The following is a 21,245-nucleotide window of genomic DNA, read 5'->3' as shown; positions in this document are numbered from 1 at the left end:
AAAATGTGTACGAACTGCTATTAAGAAGTATTTATCAGTGCTCTTGTTGTCTTAACTATAGAGCCTCTGATTTGCAGATGGGACTTCTGTGTGGTTATCTAGATGATTTTTCTAGACTTGAATTTCACAATGAAGACATTAGTTCCTGGACATGAGACTTTGAAGTAATGGTATTTATTGACTTTGATTATGCTTTTTAATGAAGGCAATGTGAAGCTTTGGCATTAGAAAGTGTGTCAAATGTTGAATTGTATGTGAAGTCAACAAGTAAAACAAAATTTCAATTTGGGAAAAGAAAGTGAGGACACAGTCAAAGGTTAGGGAGATGAATGGACAGAGAGAGAGAAAGAGGGAAATACAAAGATATGGAGATATGGAGAGAAGGAGGGATGAGGCAGAGCATATAAGTAGATACATGAATGGAAGTGCTCCCTTATATCATCCAAGGTTGACAGTGTGCTCATGGAACTGGTCTTGTGTGGGTGAAGTTGGCCAAAATTTAAATATTGTTAGTTTCAGGAAGGAAATCAATAAGTAACGATACTGGTACTAAAGAATTAAGAATATGTCTTTCCTGTACCTCCTCTTAGGTTCATTTCTAGAGCAAAAATGCTATTATATACAATCAGATGGATTATTGGTCTGGCTCTGTATGTCAGCTCCCATGCCAGGACATTTACAACTATAAAGATACAGCATGAGACATAAATTCCCCAGAAAAAGCATCAGAGAGAAATCTGAATTACAGTTCTTGCTCATGCAATGCTATTCTGTAATAACCATGCTATTCTGTTATTTTACTATTTATGAAATGGAGAAGAGCAGTCATACATTCCTGTGTATTTGGAAGGCAATTGGCAAATGGGCAGAGCTTTTAGGAAGACTGAATCATCCCACCAAACTATCACACTGAAAACATATGTATATATATTCTGATCACAAACAGAAGGATTAATATCCATTGATACTCAAGTAGAGTACCAATTGTATGGACAAGAAGGTTAAAAATACAGATTCCTAGGCTCCACTCTTAGAAAATTCTAATTCATTAGATAGTGGGGCAGGTCTAGAAATCTGTACGTTAGTGAACAGCCCAGGTGATTTCAATATGTCTAGTTCCAAGAACATGATTATCATAAACACTAATAAACTGACACAATATGAAAAGAGGTATAAATTAGAAAACCTACTTTATTCCTCATGAGATTATAGGAAAATATTAAGGCTCTCATTGTAGGCTGTAGGTATGTTTATACGCATATATATCTACATTATATAATCATATGAAATATATTCTCATTCACTTTTTTTTAAAGATTTTATTTATTTTTTTGACAGAGAGAGACACAGCGAGAAAGGGAACACAAGCAGGGGGAGTGGGAGAGGGAGAAGCAGGCTTCCCGCTGAGCAGGGAGCCCGATGCGGGGCTCGATCCCAGGACCCTGTGATCATGACCTAAGCCGAAGGCAGACGCTTAATGACTGAGCCACCCAGGAGCCCCATCATTCACGTTTTTTAATGAAAAATAGTTGAAATGGTGAATTTCCTACAAGGCAAATAAAATTAAAGTCTAGACCAACTAGGCATAGGGCATTGCTATCATTTTTAGAATACCAAATAGATTCTGCTTTAAATTTTCAAACTGCATAACTTAATAAAAGTAACATAGCTGTGAAAGCCCCATGAAAACATAAAGACTCAAAAAATTCCACACTTCAGGGGAGGGGGGCACTGTATTGAATATAACCAGGCACAGTCTCTGGCCACTTTTCTTTCTTTTTCCTTTTTTTTAACCACGTAGTTACCCTTAAGAAAACTTTGCCCTGCCAGGAGAGATACAAGCAATAGAAAACCGCTGTTAGAGTCTAGCCAAGTGTTTCTCCAAGCACTATCCTTGGACAACCTGCAACAGAATCACTTGGTATTTATTTTAAAGTACAGATTCCTAGACCCTCCCTTAGACATATTAAATAAGAATCTGGTTAAAGGGATGGTTCCAGGATGATGGTGAATATCTTTAAAGAAATAATTTCCAGTTTTAGAGTTTGAGATGCACTGCATTAAAGATGTCAATTCCTTAAGTACAACAGAGAGGAAAAAGATTGTGTGGCTTGAATTTCCACTGTATTTTATGAAATTTTACTTCTTTCAATACTGGACAAAGGAAAGCATCGGGGGCGGGGGTGGGCAGGGCTAAGATCAGGTGAGTGAGGCACTTGCCTTGGGTACAAAAATTAAGGAGTGATTAAAAGAAAAGAAAAGAAATAATAAAATCAGGATAACAGGCTGTGCCAAGCCATATTGGAGCTGAAGTGAAATAAGTAATACTTAAAAGGTAATACTTATTCTCTATTTTAAATTATTTTTATTCATCATGGATATTTTTACACTAATTTTATTTTTTCAATAGTACATTAAAATATTGTTTGACTACTGAGTTTTTCAGCACCCCCTTAATTTTTGCACCAGAGGCAAATGCCTCACCCTAGTTCTGGCTCTGCTCCTCTGTATTATGTGGAATGGACTTACCTCAGTTATTTAAAAGCATGTTAACATCTAAGCACGAAAGGTTGTTTTCCTCTTATTGCATCTTCTCAGTAAATCTCTTAAATATTTATTTATTTAAGATTGTCTTTATTTAGTTGACAGGGAGAGAGAGAGAGAACAAGCAGGGGGAGTGGTAGGCAGAGGAAGAGGGAGAAGCAGGCTCCCCGCTGAGCAGGGAGCCGAATGTGGGGCTCAGTCCCAGGACTCTGGGTCCATGACCTGAGCCAAAGGCAGACGCTTAACCAACTGAGCCACCCAGGCGCCCCTCTCTTAAATATTTAAAGAAGATTCCAGAATAATAATTTTAATTAATTATTAATAATTAATTATTTATTAATAATAATTATTAATAATAATACTTCTCACAATTCTATTGTCTAGATTTCTGTTGTTGAAGTACTGTAACAGAATGGTGCAGTGAACAAGGATATGGGCTTTAGTCTTAGATTTAGTCATCACTCCATCAAGAAGCAATCTATTAATTTCAGAGCAAGTTAATTAGCATCTCTAAGCCATATCTATCATCTATCTATCTATCTATTTTTTTTAGAGAAAGAGTGCACACATGTGAGTGGGGAGAGGGGACTGAGGGAGAGGGAGAGAGAGAATCTTAAGCATGCTCCATGCCCAGCACAGAGCCCAACACTGGGCTCCATCTCCCGACCCTGAGATCATGACCTGAGCTGAAATCAACAGTTGGATGCTTAACATACTGAGCCACCTAGGCACCCCATTTAAGCCATATTTTGTTGAGAGAGTCAGAGAGATAGAGAGATGGAGGGAGAGAGAGAAAATGAGAAAGCAAGAGAGCAAGAGAGAGGGAATGAATGAATGAATGAATGTCTATGTCTCAGTGTTGTTATATGAATTAAAGTAATGTATATGTAAAATCATCTAGCAAATCACCTCTTATACTTGTTTGTCCATACCTGTATTTCCCCAAACTATCTATCATGTATACTGTATTAGTTTCCTAGGGTTATTATAACAAATTATCACAAACTAGGTTGTTTAAGAAAACATAAATTTATTTTCTCACAATTCAGGAGGCTAGGAATCTGAAACGAAATAAAAATGATAGCAGGATTGGTCCTTTCTTGAGACTCTACCAAGGAATCTTGATTGCATTTGCAAAGACCTTATTTCCAAATAAGGTTACATTCATATATACTGAAGGTGAGAACTTTAACTTATGTTTTGGGGGAACAGAATTCAACCCACAACATATATCAAGCAGGCAGTAAACTGAGAGAAGCTAAGAGATTTGTCTAGAGTAGTAAGTGAAACTATTAACAAAGCCAGACTAGAAACATATCTGATTCAGAATCCAGTGTTTCTTCTCATATGCCAAGCTACTTAAAAAATTATCTTCATGATTCCAAAGGTAAACTTTAAGTCTTGATTGTATCTATTTATAGTCTATTCTATATCTTTGACTGGATTTAGAACATGTAAATAAATCATTTGAAGTGTTGAACTCAGAGAAAAATAATACATGAGTGAGTTGGCTCAAGTCTATGTGAACACAAAGTGAAGGTGACACATAGGCAGCCTATGTGCCATTTCCAACCAGCAGAGAGATCTGTTTTGTCTTACACACCATGGTTGTGGAGGTGGTGGGGGTTATTATTTTTAATGAGCTAAAATTTTTTAAATCAGAAGATTTTACTTCAAATTCCAGATTTCCAACTGCTCTTGAAAAGTCAAGATCTGGCAACAGTGGATCCACATGACCACAGGCTGCTAGAGCTGAGGAGTGGAGATATATATATATACATATATATATATATGTAAATTTTTTTTAGAGAAGTATGTGATTTTTAGTTGCCCACAATGCCAACCAATCTTCATTTCCCCAGTTTTGTTTACTTAATTCATGTATATCGCATGCCAGACTTTGTTAGTCATTTCAGTCTGCTCTCCTTGATCTAGGGAAAATTAAATTGCCTAGCACTGCCTACAGTCTCATTCAATGGGATGTCTAGATCAAGTGCACAAGTATAATTTAGGGTCCAGTTCATCTCTATTTTACTGTCATTTTTCCTTCAGCAAGAATGAATCTCTTATAAAAATAAAACTCTTGTCAATTCTGATTCACAAGTAACTTCGAAAGCCTAACTTTTTTTGTATAAAAAAGTAGGTGTTAGAACTCTAATTTATGAAGTTCCAAGGGAGTATATCTAATATCTACCATTGTGTTATTGCCAACATATTTAACTCTCTGTGTGTGTGATATGATTTACAAGAGATATATATTTGATCTTTCAGATGACCAAAATATATTTCTCAGTTTTCTCTATCTTCACCCACAGTTCCTGAAGGCACTTTTGACTTGTAAAAGTGAAATGGTTGTTTTTTAATTAATGAAGGCCACTTTTGGACCTCACCCAAAGGTGGGGCTGGTTGCCAGAGGACCAACCATGTAGTCAGATGGTGTTGGAACTTTCAGTCCCACTCTTTCACCTTCAGGCCAGCTAAAAGCATCTAGAGGGTGAGTCAACCAATGGCCAATGACTTGGTCAATTATAACTATGTGATGAAGCCTCCATAAAAATGCAAGAGAACTAGGTTCAGAGAGCTATTAGCATGCTGAACCTGTGGAAATCTGGGGGAGAGTGGTACTCTTGGAGAAGGCATGGAAGATCCAAGCTCTTTCCCACACCTAGCCCTCTGTATCTCTTTATCTGGCTATTGGTTTGTATGCTTTATCATGTCCTTTAATAAGCTGGTAAAGGTAAGTAAGTGTTTCCCTGAGTACAGTGAGTCACTCTAGCAAATTAAAATAACTCAAGGAAGAGGTCATTGGAACCTCCACTCTGTAGCCAGTCAGATGCACAGGTAACAGCCTGGGGCTTGTGACTTGAATGTGAAGTAGGGGTTTGGGGGGCAGTCTTGTAGGACTAAATCCTTAATCTGTGGAATCTGATGGCATCCTTGGGTAGATAGTGTCAGAATTGAATTTATTTGACAAACTATGAGAGACTATGGACTCTGAGAAACAAACTGAGGGTTCTAGAGGGGAGGGGGGTGAGGGGGATGGGTTAGCCTGGTGATGGGTATTAAAGAGGGCACGTTCTGCATGGAGCACTGGGTGTTATATGCAAATAATGAATCATGGAACACTACATCAAAAACTAATGATGTAATGTAGGGTGATTAACATAACATAATAAAATAAAAAAATAAAAAAATAAAAGAATTGAATTTAATTCTTAGATATTCTGCTAGTGTCTGAGAATCACTTGGTGTTGTGTCAGGGCGGGGGAGCCTCCCTCTCCAATGTTGGAACTGGGTCCAGAAATACTAAAAGTGTTGGTGTCAGTAGTGTTTGTGTGTGTATGTGTGATTATATATTTAAATAATTATATATTTGTGTGTATATATGTATATATGTGTGATTGTATGTCTAAATAATTACATATATAATAGGAAACAAAAATAGTATTAAGCAGATGCAACAGGGTAAAAAAAAAAAACTAAACTAGGTAAGAAAGGTAACTATAAAAACTAGAGGAGAAGGTGAGAGCCCTGCAAAAATAATTAGGCTTAGTGATAGGAATAGGAAAGGGATAGGAATAGGAAACCAACAACAAACAAACAACATAAATAAAATAAAATCACACAGGGTATGTTTAAAAAGCCAACTACAAAATATTTCAGTTTGCCACCACAGAAAATTAATTTTCCGCAGATTTTTAGGGGTAGAAATAGCTTAAATGGATCAAGACACAAGGCTCTGAATCTCACTATCATTAACTTCACCACAACTCTCCTGGTCTTCACCCAGAAGCCATAGTAAAGGAAATTAAACAGGACTAGTTAAACAAATTAACTGATTGCTGGGACCCAATGAAAATAAGTGTACAGCTAGATTCTGATGAATGAGAAAATTCCTTTCCTGGAGTCTGGCAGTTGTGAATGGAAGGGGTTGACTCTATGTGGGGGTGATGGTGGTGGTAAGGAGCCAGTTTCCATATAGAAGCAGAAATAAGTTTCTATAGGGAGATGATGAAGACAGCCTCAAGTATGCCGCTGATCATGAGAGAAACTCCCAAACAGGGGCTTCTCATGGTAACTGCTACTCTTCTTCAGAAAGATTTTTCATCATTGTTGGGAAAAGAGGGGAGGGAGTAGGCATGGCAGAACATACCCAGGTGTTAGTGCTGCCCTAGATTTAAAAACATTGGCCATCAAACACACTGCAGGGTTCCCACAGTGAAACTTCTCTAGCAGATGCTTCCTTTAGAACTTAACCGCTATTCTCAAGTACCTATCCATGTGCTTCTCTATTGTAGCTTGATACCTTAATAATTACCATTATTCTAATTATTTGTAGCCATTTGATTTATTTATTTATTTATTTATTTATTTATTTATTTATTTATTAAGATTTTATTTATTTATTTGACAGAGAGAGGCACAGCGAGAGAGGGAACACAAGCAGGGGGAGTGGGAGAGGGAGAAGCAGGCTTCCCGCTGAGCAGGGAGCCCCATGCGGGGCTCGATCCCAGGACCCTGGGATCATGACCTGAGCCGAAGGCAGATGCTTTATGACCAAGCCACCCAGGCGCCCCTGTAGCCATTTTAAAATCACATTCTATCTTATGATTACTGAAAAATTATATACTCGTGTGAAAGTAACTTAACTTTATGATGCTGAAGATTTTTTTCAAGGAGTATGATATTATGTAACATACTGAGTTTGCTTATTTCTCCTGAAAGTACCTTAGTCAACTTTATAGGAAATTATGTGGATTTTTCTATATTTAAATTCCAGTGTGTTTATTCCAGTCTATAACTGGGTCTAAATCCCTACACTTGATTGTATTGCCTTGCATTTAGAAATTCCTCTAGTTGTGCTGAAAATGAGGTTTATATAGCAGCATGTTCAATAACTATTCATCAACTTTTGTAACTAGAAAACTCATATTGGTTTATATAAAGGAAACCAGCTAGAGACATTTAGCCACAAACCAAATAGCAAGGGTTATATTTATTATTAAAATAAATAAGTTGTTGAACTAAACAGTAGCATTCCAATAATGCAACAATGATGCTATAATTGATTAGAGGAATTCATTAATAATCTGAAATTTAGCTGAGAATACCATGTAATCTAATCTCTCCCTAGTAATACCATTATTTCAGCAGAAAAAAAAAACAGCTTCATTTTGATTACCTAAATCACAGCCGATAGAAAATCCCCTCAGAGTGATAAATCTTATTGCTCTTTTAAATTGTTTACCATCTTTAGTAGAAAAATATTTGACACGTATCAACTCGTATTCCTCCCCCCCAGTATTACCATGCATTTCTTCTTAAATTACTTATACTAGTAAAGTTAAAGCCCCCTTCCAAATTCATATCAATCTTGGGATTCAGGGGTATCTCAAAGACTCCACTTTGCCTTAATGTTAATTGAGAAAGTAGGTATTTACACTTATTTCCTAAAGTTAAAGCACAAGCTGTGATTGCAGCAATAAACACAGAGTCTCTCTGTATTCATTTATCAGTCAAAAAAATCTTATCACTTAGTTTCATTTCTTTTTAGTGTGGAGCCAGTTTCCATGTTAGAATGCTCATTAATATTTAATATCTTATGGAAATATATTTGTTTATGGCAATCATTCATTTCCATTTTCATTGTTGCAAAATGTTTACCAGTTTATGGCATGAGATATTACTTGCGTTTCCATATTTGGGTTGTCAGAAATTCTCCCAATCAGACATAATCATAAACAACCACCTTGATTTCACAATTATCTCATTTGTTCTGAGTGGTAGCAAGGGGCAGGAGTTAAAATCTTTCACACATTACTGTAGCCTAAAATTGGTAGATTCTCTAAGGTGACTTGAGAGGAATTAACCCTAGTTTTCACCTTTCTAGAAAAATACTAGATTGCCCTGACAAATGTTAAATTGCCTCAAAATTAGATCTATAGGAATAATTTTCCATTTTACCCACAAACAACAATAACAACAACAACAAGAACAACAAAATAACATTAAAAACATCTCACCTGTTTTCATTAAGATGTTTCATAAGGTATTTGTCACTAAGAATGACATTACAACATTCAAAAGTTGACTATTTAGTTTCTCAGATTCCTCTTGATGAAACTCTTAGGAAGGAAGAAAGGAATTAACATTCATTAGCATCTGCATTGTGCCAAGCAGTGTGCTAGATATATTTGATCATTTGATGAGAGGCATGTAACAAGGGGTTTAACATCACAGGCATGAGTTTGTATCCTTCCTTGCACTTATACCTGCTAGGTGTGACCTTGAGTGGGTCAGTCGTTCTGTGCTTCACATTTCTCACTGGCAAAATGAGTGAAATTCTAGAATTTACCTCATAGGGTTGTTTTGAGTGATAAACTAAGTTAATGTAAGTAAAGCACTTGGAGTGCTGTTTGGCATGGAATAGGCACTTAACATTAAACATTGGCATTATCTTCATCAAATCTTATGAAGTGAGATGCCATTATCCCTATTTTGCTGATGAGGAAACTAAGTCCCAAAAAGTTGGAGCTATTTATGTAGAAGCAACACAGGAAGTCATACTTTAGAATAAAGAGCTTTTATCACTAAATTATGTTTTGATTTTTTTTCCATTCTAAGCACATACTGATAGTTTCCCCTCTGCATATTAACTGAAAAAAAACCCAAACAGATCTTGTAGCTGTTCATGTTCCTTAGACTAGATACAGTAGTTACTTTAAATCTGATAATTGCAAATCAGAAGTGGCAGCACATAATGTAAGTCCTCAGTTTAGATTGTGTGTGTGTGTGTGTGTGTGTTTAAGGGGTGGGCACAGAGGAGTTTTGTTTTAAAACTTATATATGAGGAATAAGAATTTTATTGCACCTTCGAATCACAGCCACAGAAGAGAGCCCAATTAAAACTATGATCCAATGAAAGCTCTTTGTAGCTCGACTGAAGATAAGACAAAAATTTACAAGGGCAAAATTAAATAAACTAGATGATTGTTCAGGTTATATGCAATAGTAGCAATTGAATTTTTTTGTAATGATTCCAGGTAAGAGATAGGGCTTTGACTCTTAGGAGTGCATGTAGAAATCTGCCATCACCATAGGATTCACTGGTAAATATACATACAAGATCTGAGGGACATCATAGAAACTTTAGATTCAATTCTTAAAGATTGGTTGTGTATTCCATTTACTTTTGCAGCATGGTTTACCTCTATAATAGACACATATGGGTATATCTTATGTGCTGTTTGCTCTAGAACCTACAGGTAAATGGTAGAAAATTTTTTTAAAAAGACCCTGAATTAAGTAGACTATTGGGGGGGGGGTCCAAGTTCACTTAATGACTGCATAACCTTAGATCAGGTACTATTTTTGAGACTTAACTCTACATTATTTAAAATTTCATTTATGTTTTTAAAAGTCATGTTAACAGTTATTATTTCAGTTCATTCCCTTAGAAATCCTATGGAATGAGTTGGCAATCACTAGTATTCCTATTTTAAAGCCAAGAAATCTAGATTTCAGAGAAGTGACTTCCATTGAGTCAAACAGAACAGAATAGGTTTGAAACTAATAAAAATAGCTGGTATATACTCAACACAATTCTAAATATCTTATGTCCACTTATTTGATCTTCACAACATCAAACAGATATAGGAGCTATTAATATATCCATTTTACAGATGAGGTGACTGAGGCATTGTAAGGTTAAGCATCTTACCTAAGGTCACAGCTAATAATGGCAGATATGGAATTCAAGCCCAGGCAACCTGATTCTAGTTCCCACACACTTAATTACATGACACACTACCTTTTTAAGGGCAATAAAAATAATAAAACTTGTGGTTCCTGCCTTCACGTTATTTAGACTCTTTTACAAAGATAGTGAAAGTATAAATACGCTTATCATAGGAATGAGTTATGGTTTCTTTGGAAGGAAAAGAATATTGCATGTGGAATGTATATTATTTCAGTACTCCTGAATTTGTCTGTTTCTTACAGTCTTGCTTTATAGGGCCTAGAGGGAGAAAATAGTCTTATCCTATAGCATTTGAGGCTGGAGCTGTTAGGGTTGTGGTGTTGAAATAAATATGTCTGCTGTTTCTGCTCTAAAACTAACCCAGTGTAGGAATATAATAGGGTTAGGAATTTAAATGTCCATAGCACTCAAACTGTAATTTAAAGCCACACACTTCGGACTTTTCTACCACCTATTCTGTAAGCTTCCTGAGAGTTAACTCCTTTGTCACCAAACCCAGCAATGCCTACTGGGCATGCCCAGTGATTTGGTTAGAGCTTCGCATGGAGTTTCACTTCCTCCAGGTTTTACCAGCTGCAAAAGAAAGGAGGAGACGGAGAGAAGACTTAAACAGGTAGAGAACTTGGTTCAGCTCAGAATGTCCGTGGCCAAGGCAGAGCACGGAAAACTGGGGGAAGACAAGAGGCTGTCGCAGAAAGCACCCTGTCAGACAGACTTGAGTCTGGTCTGCAAGTTGGCGCGTTAGCCCGGTAGGTCCTTCTTACGTCTTCTTGGCACAGCCTAGGCAGATCGTGAAGGTTTGCAGAGATCACTCAGGCTAGGACCACAGTAAGGGGTGGGGCAGGGACGTTGGATCTGGGGGAATGCCAGCGACTGTGTGAATCTTGCCTGTCCCTGCGTTCCTCGAAAAGCTGCAGCTTTTCAAGGGGTCCAAACAGGAGACCAAAGCGCGCAAGTAAAACCCGAGCTCATCTTAATCACTAACTCCTTGCCCCCTTCCTTTTAGCTGCCAAACTCTTCCCTGGCACCCTTTCAGGTACCCTCGCCCAATCACGACTAAATCCCGGAGAAGTGGAATCTCCACACAGGTTTCCGTGGGTCTAGCAGGGGCCTGGGCATGCTCAGTAGGCTACGTGGTTCTCTGGTTCTCTCTGTCTTTCGGGGGAGGGTGGGTGGTGACAAGTTAGAAGCTCTTGCGGCAGGTCCCCGCCTCCAGGATCGGGCTTCCCCTGCAAAGGGACGAAGCAAAGGTATAAACACCTCGCTCCGCAGCATCCCGACCTGGAGGGGCTGTGCCCGCGGGCCGAACCCACCAGTATCCCCGCCTGAGGACGGCCCGCCGCTCTCCATGGTACTGCGGAGAGCTCAGCTCCGCCCTTCTCTTTCAGAAGGACAGCACCCGGCGTCACGTAACCCAGCCTTCTCAGGCTCTACCACCGCCTCCTCCTTCCCAGCTCTTTGCCTCTCTTCCTCCTCCTCCTGCTCCCCTCCGTTGCCTGTTTTCCCCTCCCGCACTCCTGGAGATAGACGCTCAAGCCTGACGCCTCTGAAAAGGCAGCGGCAGTCGCCTTATCCACAGACCTCAGGAAATTCGCTTTGACCGATGCATGCTTCAGGCTCTGGGTCGAGCTAAGGGGAATAACCGGGCAGGTAAAGAAGCTCAATTTGGGTTGGGGGAGGGGATGGGGCGAGGCAACCTGGAGAAGGATATATTTCCCCCTAGTAACTGAGCCAGAATCTGCCACAAATGCACAAGGAAGGATGGGTGGTGGGAGGGTGGAGGAGTATAGATCTTCGTTGTTTTGCTTGAAGATTTTTAAATAGATGGCAAGTAGATGAGATGGTGGAACTGAGGTAGTAACTTAAAGGCTGAATGCAGTGATTTATTAGCAAAAGAAAGAAAACAGAGAAGTTAGAAACCAAAGCAATAAAATATATCTGTATCTACATCTTTATTTCCCTTCCCCATCAGCCCCATGCTGTGCCTATCCTTAATTTGTGCAGTTGACTCCAGGCTCCAAGAAACTGCACTGGTATTAGAGATGGAGCTTAGATACTGGGCGGGAAAGCCAGGGAGAATTTGGGTGTGCATTGGTATTGAGGGACTTTGCAAAAGCGAGGGGGGAAAAGCACTTCTCAAAATTATCCCAAAGATTTCAGGTTCTTTGCAATGGTATATATTGAAGGATGCATGGAAAGATATGTGTGCATATGTGTATGTGTGTTATAAACATATTAAAATAAATGCAACTGCAGCGGATCAGCATACTGTATCGATCCTTCCAGTGGCTTGGGAATGAATTTGATTCTAGAAATGAAAGAAAAGATTAATGAGGCTGTTAGTCTGCTTTTGAATTAGAGCGCTTCTTCCTTTGGCTGCAGTAAGGTTGTTTTTCAGATCCTTTTATTTCATCCTCTAATTTGTGAATTCACCAGGTTTTTCCGGCACCTAGAGAGAGAATCCTTTCTCCATATAAATACAGATACTCTCACACACACAATGAGCTTCCTCTAAGAACTGGGAGAGTCAGTTGACCTCCCCTGAATATATATGTGTTCTCCCCACTCTATATCCCTTAAAAAAATTGTCAAGGTATGCATTAGTGGAGGAGGGCAGGAGAGAGGGGTGAAGAAAGGTTTTGTGATCCATGTAATATTAATTAATAAAATAATTAGCTCCAATTGAGACACACACACACACACAAACACACAAAGGTTTTCTAACACATAAGCTTCTGGATGGTTTCAAAGCACTACTCTTGATCTTAAAATTCCAGATTTATTTTGCAAATGACTGAAAAATTGTCAGATGCCCGAGTCCACTTAAAAATGAGAGTATATTGAGAGTTTATTGAATAATACGCTATCTTAGGATGATTTTTAAGAGCACCTTTCTTGGGCTTGGCACAGAGGTAGACAAGATATGGCTGATGATTGCTGATGGTGTGGAATGTATCAGCCATAATAAATAAGCAACTGAGATTTTTATTTCTGTTTTATTTCTACTGGGCAATGTGTATGCATGTGTATGTGTTGTGTTGTGTGTGTGTTGAAAAAGAGAGAAGCAGTCATCAATTTCATCTGGGGAGGAACTTGAAGTGGGATCCCCTAGCTTGGTGGTGGCTCTCAGCTGACACCTGTAGGGATTGCTCTGTACTGAAGAGAAATGCTCTCAGCTCCCTCCATGGAGGAGGAGCAGCACAATGCGGTGCCATAAATTACTGCTAGTTTCAGCTTGTAGGGGAAAAAAAAAGTGTTAATTGGATAGTGAGCTTCTGTGTCCAGGCAATAAATGTGTGTGCATGTTGTGTATGTGCGTGCAGGGGAGGGGGATGTGGTATAGTGGGAAATGCTGAGGGAAATGCATGTGTTTGCTTGACATGACCAGATGAACCATTTGTGATTTTTTTTTTTTTTGGTCAAAATGTGAGAGTAATGTTTTTGGTAAAAAAACAAACAAACAAAAAAAAACAACTTAAAAACAACTCACTACTTATGATTTCTGTACTATTTCAGGAACCTGCCAGATTAGGGTTAAATAAAGAGGTGATTTTATAGTGAGTGATTCAAAGATATGATTTTATATTCTAGCATTCTGGAATCTTAGCAGCTAAGGTGACACACATGCCAACTGCTGTTCTGACCACACAAATTCTAAGAGCTGACATCCAGATAAAGGACTTGAAGAGGAGTTAAGATCATTACACTGTTTGGCAAAATATCAAATACTTTACCCATCTTTAGAGGAATTAATATTATGGCAATTGAGACATAAATGCTGCCCCAAATAGATAGGACTCCAGTTAGATGTCTTCTCCTATAACAGATTATTCCTTTAATAAAAGGAGGAAAATACTTGTTTGAAATTTAAAAGAGGTTCCCAAGAAACTATCGATATTTTTTCTCTGAAAACCATAAAATGGTAAGAATGCTAGACAAATCCAAGCCAGCAGCTTCCAGTCACAGTTTGATCTGCTTTGCCTGTTTTAAAATCTGTATTAACTGGGCTCCATAGCTCAGGGGTTAGAGCACTGGTCTTGTAAAATCTGTATTAACTGAGATTTGACTAGGTTGTATTTTTATTGTCCATGTTATCAGTACACATGATAAGTAGAAGTCCTTAAAAGGGCCTTTTTCCTCCACTTTTCATATTTTAAAAAATTAAACTTTCTCAGAAAAAGTAAAAGATAACCATAAGCATATCTCTATAAAATTCTGAGAGGGCTACCTATTAACAGTTATAATAAACTGCAAGGGTGTAATGACTGATTGTAAAAGTGCAATATTAACTATTAGGAGATATTAGGTCTTCCTTGATAGATCAGGATAAATAAGCCCTTTCCAGTAAGGTTAACTCTGGCTTCCTAACAGCTCTAGTTATGCACCTGGTTTCTGAGCTGAATAATGATTTATATGATACTATAAATGATTTTAGAACTTAATTTTTATTTTAATTCTCTGCAGATTTTCTGGGTCCTTATAAAAAGACAAAACCAAAATGCATCACCAACACACAACCAATTGATATGCTGGCATCTTAGCTTGGCCTTGCAGAGGGAGAGAGGAAAGAAGAGGAGCTGTTGTGACATCTAACAGCTTCTGGCTATTCCACAGCTTCTGGGTTCGAACCCTACTGTTGGGGAGGGGAAAAAGAGAAGTAAAATCCATCCTGTGAGGCCATGCATAAGGAATTCTGCGTTGGCTACAGTGGTTCAGGAAGTCCATGATATGACAAGAAGCAGGCCTTTGAAGCTACTCAGGGGTTAAGTGGTGCCGTAAAGAGGCAAGGAACCTGTCTCTTCCTTCCGGTTTGGGACACCACATCTGGAGGAGAAACACTTGAGGTATCCAAGGATCCTGGTTCATTGCTGGCTTTCTTGTACTTCCCTGAAAAGTATTCTGAACAGACTCTATCTGCTTCGCTTTTGCCCGGTACCACTGATGGTACCTGGCAGAAAATAGTATTTGAGGAGTGAAGCATCTCTTGACACCACTGATGCCCTTGAACTAGGTCATCGGACTCAAATGGATAAGTGACTTCCCTTGACCTTCTGTTAACGCCTTTTCCAGAACGTTGCTTCCAAAGTGTATCCTCCCTTTGGTCTGGAAGATCTGCTGCTGCCCTGTACCACTGGGGTCTACGTTTTCCAGTTGGGAGGGGACTATCGGGAGAGAGGGAGGGGTTGCTGGAAGAAGAAGAAGAAAAAAAGAGCTAGATAAAGGAGGGTGCATCCCTCCCCCTCCTGCCCATCCCTTTACCCTACTTGTTTCCGGACCCTTATTTCTACACCACGGTGTCCAGGACCATTTTGACCCTGTCGGCCCCGGCACCCCCCCGCCGCACCCCAGCCCCGAGCATGGGGACGGCGCTTCTCCAGCGCGGGGGCTGCTTTCTCCTGTGCCTCTCGCTGCTGCTCCTGGGCTGCTGGGCAGAGCTGGGCAGCGGGCTGGAGTTCCCGGGCGCTGAGGGCCAGTGGACGCGCTTCCCCAAGTGGAACGCCTGCTGCGAGAGCGAGATGAGCTTCCAGCTCAAGACGCGCAGCGCCCGCGGCCTAGTGCTCTACTTCGACGACGAGGGCTTCTGCGACTTCCTGGAGCTCATTCTGACGCGCGGCGGCCGCCTGCAGCTCAGCTTCTCCATCTTCTGCGCGGAGCCCGCCACGCTCCTGGCTGACACGCCGGTCAACGACGGCGCATGGCACAACGTGCGTATCCGCCGGCAGTTCCGCAACACCACGCTCTTCATCGACCAGGTGGAGGCCAAGTGGGTGGAGGTCAAGTCGAAGCGCAGGGACATGACGGTGTTCAGCGGCCTCTTCGTGGGGGGGCTGCCCCCGGAACTGCGCGCTGCGGCGCTCAAGCTGACGCTGGCCTCTGTGAGGGAGCGAGAGCCCTTTAAAGGGTGGATTCGCGACGTGAGGGTCAACTCCTCCCACGCCCTGCCTGTGGACAGCGGCGAGGTGAAGCTGGACGACGAGCAGCCCAATAGCGGTGGGGGGAGCCCGTGCGAGGCGGGTGAGGAGGGCGAGGGCGGGGTGTGCCTCAACGGAGGCGTGTGCTCCGTGGTGGACGACCAGGCGGTGTGCGACTGCTCGCGAACCGGCTTCCGCGGCAAGGACTGCAGCCAAGGTAAGGCCCGACGCCTGACTCACCGGGCGCCTCGGCCTGGGCAGGGCGCGGGGAGGCAGGGCGAGGCAGGCGGGGCCGGCTGGTGCATGGGGTCTTCCTTCTCTGGACAGTGTGTTTCAGCCAGTTTCAAGGGGAAGACCTGTTTGTGGCGTCTCTGCCTTATCACCTCCCACAGCTCCTCTTCATGGTTGGGCAGCACCATTTCCAGGTTCAGTTTTCTCCTGGGAACCCTTGGTGCCAACTCCGCTTACTTCCAAGTGGCGAGTAGAATGACCTCTCCTCTTCAGATTCCTCGGGTTCTTTGTCAGGCTGCTCCCTAACTTCATTGGGCCATGGCCCGCCTGAATAACCGCTGTGCTTTCCTCTACCACCTCTAAGTCTGTAAAATACACAGATGTTTCCCCTAAGATGCAGACAAGCATCTAGAAGATTGGGCACACATTTGGTGAAGAAGGAAGTGCGGGAGAGGTTCGCTATGGTTGAGAATCTCCACGTTTGTTATTCGTGGTAAAGGACAGAAGGGGAACAGGATTCATAGGAACTGCTTTGCCTTTTATAAATAAAGTATAAAGTCCTGCTCCTGGTTGTGGAAAAAGGGGGCCATGGGATTAGAAGGAGAAGGGTTCTTGGAATTAATGTTATTTTCTGTGGTTATGTCCAAGTCCAACATTTGTCAGTTTAGGAAAAATTATGTGATTTTTCTGTGATTTCTTGAAGTGGAAGACAGGTCAGCTAATATTTAGAAATGTTAGAGATTAAATAACATATTTCTTAATTAGCAAATGTCTTGGGAAGATAAAGAACACAGAAATTTAGACGTTGTTGGACTGGGAATCTTCTGTAGGCTAATAAACAGGGGATGCATATGAAGGATTGCAAGAGATTTTTCTGAGTACATTTAGCTAATGATATTTATCTGAGTAGTGGAGGCTAACCTGTAATTTCTGTTGTTTTTAAGGATTGAAAGTGTGGAATGAAAAAAAAATCATACCTAAGTTTTATTTTCTCCCCTTAATAAATAAAATTCAGTGATTCATGTGTCTCCAATATTGCTACATGACAATGACCAAGGAAAAATATTGTATAAATACCGAAAAGCCTATGAGCAGAAAGTGACTGATATGAAAAAGATGAGGCATGGATCTGTGGCTGAGCGGAGAGGTGTCAGGGTTTAAAGTAGATAGCGTATGGGTCAAATCAAGACAGCACAGGATAAATGACATTTACAGCTGCAAATATTTTTTAAAAGATGAATTATTAAATCTGATTTTGAAAGCTGTGAGGACAAAAGCTCAATGTGTGGCTGAATTTTATTGTATAATGTCTCCTTTTTTTTTTTTTTTGCTGACACTGCTGAGAGGAACTAGCCCTTGTAAATCTTATTAGACTTGGCAGTTCTCTCTCATCTGACTTGAAGAGAAATGAAGACTTGATAAAATTTGTAATTGTTTAAATAGCAAAGGGAGTTTGTTAGGAAGAAAAAAGCTGGTCAGAGGGAAAGAAGAGTTCTGTAGCCTTTATGGGTTTATGGAAAAAAAGTAAAGGGTTATTTTATTATTCTCTCCCTTCATGAAGGTTTTTGTTTTCATTATGTTTTGGCTTAAGTAATTATAGAAGACTGTCTTCCATGGCCTGTACTACACTTCAGCTTGGCCAGTAAATTTCCATGGATTTAGTACCAGGCTTTATAGTTAGGTTTTACCAGAATAAAACAGGACATGTTTTTCCTCTCCCATATCTAATTTAATTGTAAATCTTGAATGAAATATCAGGTACATATGATGATTTGCTATATTATAATTTGGAGCTCCATACCTCTGCACTGATTAATAGAAATACATTTTTAAAAATGAACATTATTTTATGGGAAAAATTGCTCTACGTATCCCAATGCCACTTTAAAATACAGAGCAGACAATTTAATGAAGGACACATGAGATATAACTTCCTTCCTTAAATTAGGAAACAAATATGACACAATGACAGCTTGTTCTGTGTGGGAGGGTGTTTTAAATTAAAATTTTTATTTTCTTGTGCATTTTAAATGTAGGGATCCAGGGATCATGCATAATCAGGAACACTTAAGAGTGGAGAAAGCATGGCAAAAGTAATATGTTGCAGAGAAGCAGAATTAGATGTTTCTGAAATGCATTTTATTTTGCCAGTGGATAGGCTCTTTCCATAAGAGGAAGAATTTGGAATTACCAAGATACATAATTGAACAATATAGTACCTGATGCTTAAGGTAATTCAATTCAGAAAAGAAAATCCATCAGGATGGTTCTGGAGCATTGATTCGTTTTGAAAATTTGATCTGAAAACGAAGTGCAAAGATCATCACTAGTCATGAAAGGAAAACAAAAGGCTGGATTCTTTTGATTATCACAGAAATGGGAGATGGAGTGATAAAGGCAGAGTCGATCTGCCCAGAAGGATGGGCTCCAGTTTCTGTATTTTCTCTATTTCATATGTGTCAAGTGACTGTTAAATAATTGAGAATGGATGCCTCTCCCAACACCAATCATGTATTGATGGCCCGGGATAGATGGTTTCTATTCAGATGAAGTATGAGCAGAGCCCTGCCTCTAGCCAGTATTTACACTGAATGTCACATTCTTTTTAAAAACTAATTTAAAAACAAATCCACATTCATTAGAGAAAATTTAGGAAAAAAAATTAACAGCAAACATTAAACAAGATTCAAATTACATCTAGTTCTAACCACAATTTCTTTTTTAACTTAATAAAGTCTAATATTATTTAGTTGCCTTCATATTAAAAATACAGTAAGAACTACTAAAAAAGACAATAATCATATTCTTTCTCTATTTATTTTTCTGGCCCAGAATGTCTTGCAACAACTTCTGCATCTATGGTTTTCTAGAATATTTTTATTTAATGAGCTCAGTTTCATCCTTACTGTAATTTATTCAAGCCTAGCAAGTTTTATTTATTTATTTATTTGTTTGTTTATTTATGTAGTGATGGCAGTAGAACACAAGAAAGGTTATGTGTCATGACCAGGTTAGTGGCAGAGCTCACACAAAAGTGCAGGCACTCTCATTCTCGAGCCCTGTATTATCTTTTCCCGCTGAATAAGATTTCCATTTTACGAGTATGGATATTTTTTCAGGTTCAGGCATTATTCAAGAGAAAAAAATTATGTATAAATGGCTGATGGAATAGGACTAACCTATGTATCACTTAAGTTCTTTGACCCTGAAAATGAGCCTCAGAACTTCAGTATCCAAGAATGTCATCTTTCCTGAATGATGGATGCTTATGAGGTACATAGCTTTTTCAGTGAATCATACTCATCTAAGTGCCCCAGGACCATTATTATTTAATAAGTTTCTACTGAAGAGGACTAATAGTTTCTTAGCAGCTTAAAAGAATTAGTGAATTCCATGGCTGTCCAGCTTAAAAATGAGAATAAAAGGCTGATCAATGAGAAGGGAAGTTATACTTTTAAAAATGATATCCAGGTTTCATGCATTTTAGGGTCACTTATATTAAAATTTCATACTAGACTCTGGAGTGCCACTTTTATTTACTTTCTCTATGTAAATGGCCATAAACACATACCCTTACAATGGCTAATTACTAAATATTACTAAACATGGTAGTGTGATAGATGTCACTTAACAAAGCCCATGCTTTCTATGACTTTACTAATGTGACCAGATAAAGAACCATATTCACTTAGTCATTTCTACATTTATTTTTTATTCAACAAATACTGATTGAATGCTTTGTATGTGTCCGAGTAGCAGGCTCAGGTAAAAAAAATGGTGAGTAAACTCTCAGAAAGAGTTCCTACCTTGCTAGACCTTGCATTCCAATGAGGAGACATAGTTATTTAAAAATAAATGGAAACTTAAAATGGTGGTATGTATTCTGAAGGACAGATACATGGTATTGTGAGAACTTAAAATAGTGTGAACTAACCTAATCAAAAAAGGTTTCCCTGAAGATTGAGGTTTAAAATCTGAGAGATGAGGAGTTAACCATGTAAATGCAGAGGAGAAATACTAGGTACAAAAGCCTGGTGTAGGAGTGTCCTGGCATATTCAAGCAACTGAGAGAAGACCCTTGAGTATGGAGCTCATAGAGGAGTAGGGCCAGGTCTTTTGGGGCCTTCTAGACCATATCAAGGATTTGAATCTTTATGGTAAAAGTGATGGAAAAATAATGGAAGGAGTTTAGTGTGGAAGGCGGGGAGGAGGGAGCCATTATCAAATTTATATTTCAAAAATGTCACTCTGGCTACTGTGTAGGGAACACATTGATAGGGGGCCAGAGTAAAAGAGAAAACATTAATTTCTGTCAGTCAACAGAATTAGTTTAAGCACCCACTGTAAGCTGTAGACTGAACGAGGGGAACATAGCGAAAAACAAGATTCTTTAAGGAACTTAGAATCTTTGTGAGGTTGGTTATATATAGAAATCTAAGGCCATTCATTGTTAGGAACACTTGGTTCCATCTGTAAAATGTATCAGAACCCTTTCTGTGGATTATCATGTGGTTTCCTCAGATAAGCCTAGCAAATCTATAGGCTTCTTGAGCCCATTGGCAATGAATGTCATTCTATGTTGTATCCTTCAAGAACCTTGCTCAACATGCCTTTCTTGTGACAGTATATATTGGTTGATTGAGTCTAGGCTTTCGATATTTTAACTGCTGCAATAAAGAAAAATATTACGTAGGTACTTAATTTTTTATTCTATTTGATAATTTTTATTAAGAAAGCCTTTAACACAAAAGCATTTGTAAAAACTATCACCCTCCATATAAACTAATACATGTATTCAT

General features: G+C 39.4%; 1 protein-coding gene across 14 annotated transcripts in view; it reads left to right on the top strand.

Annotated features, from left to right (window-relative positions):
- The first annotated feature begins 10,862 nt into the window (after nucleotides 1-10,862).
- Nucleotides 10,863-21,245, top strand: part of NRXN1 (neurexin 1) — a 1,086,089-nt gene continuing 1,075,706 nt past the window's right edge. For 3 of the 14 annotated variants that reach the window (XM_081833535.1, XM_081833540.1, XM_081833531.1), the window contains exons 1-2: nucleotides 11,184-11,953; nucleotides 14,768-16,432. In XM_081833535.1, the coding sequence (XP_081689661.1) occupies nucleotides 15,661-16,432 (772 nt within the window). In that variant the 5' untranslated portion in view covers nucleotides 11,184-11,953; nucleotides 14,768-15,660. Of the gene's footprint in view, nucleotides 11,954-14,767; nucleotides 16,433-21,245 lie in introns of all 14 variants that reach the window. The other 11 variants (XM_081833537.1, XM_081833541.1, XM_081833534.1 and 8 more) reach the window with 7 other exon arrangements.

The sequence above is a fragment of the Leptonychotes weddellii genome, chromosome 10, assembly GCF_054177405.1.
Source record: "Leptonychotes weddellii isolate Sample4059 chromosome 10, ASM5417740v2, whole genome shotgun sequence".
NCBI classification, from domain to species: domain Eukaryota; kingdom Metazoa; phylum Chordata; class Mammalia; order Carnivora; family Phocidae; genus Leptonychotes; species Leptonychotes weddellii.
The sequence above is the reverse complement of the archived record's forward strand: the minus strand, read 5'-3'. Positions and strand labels throughout refer to the sequence as shown.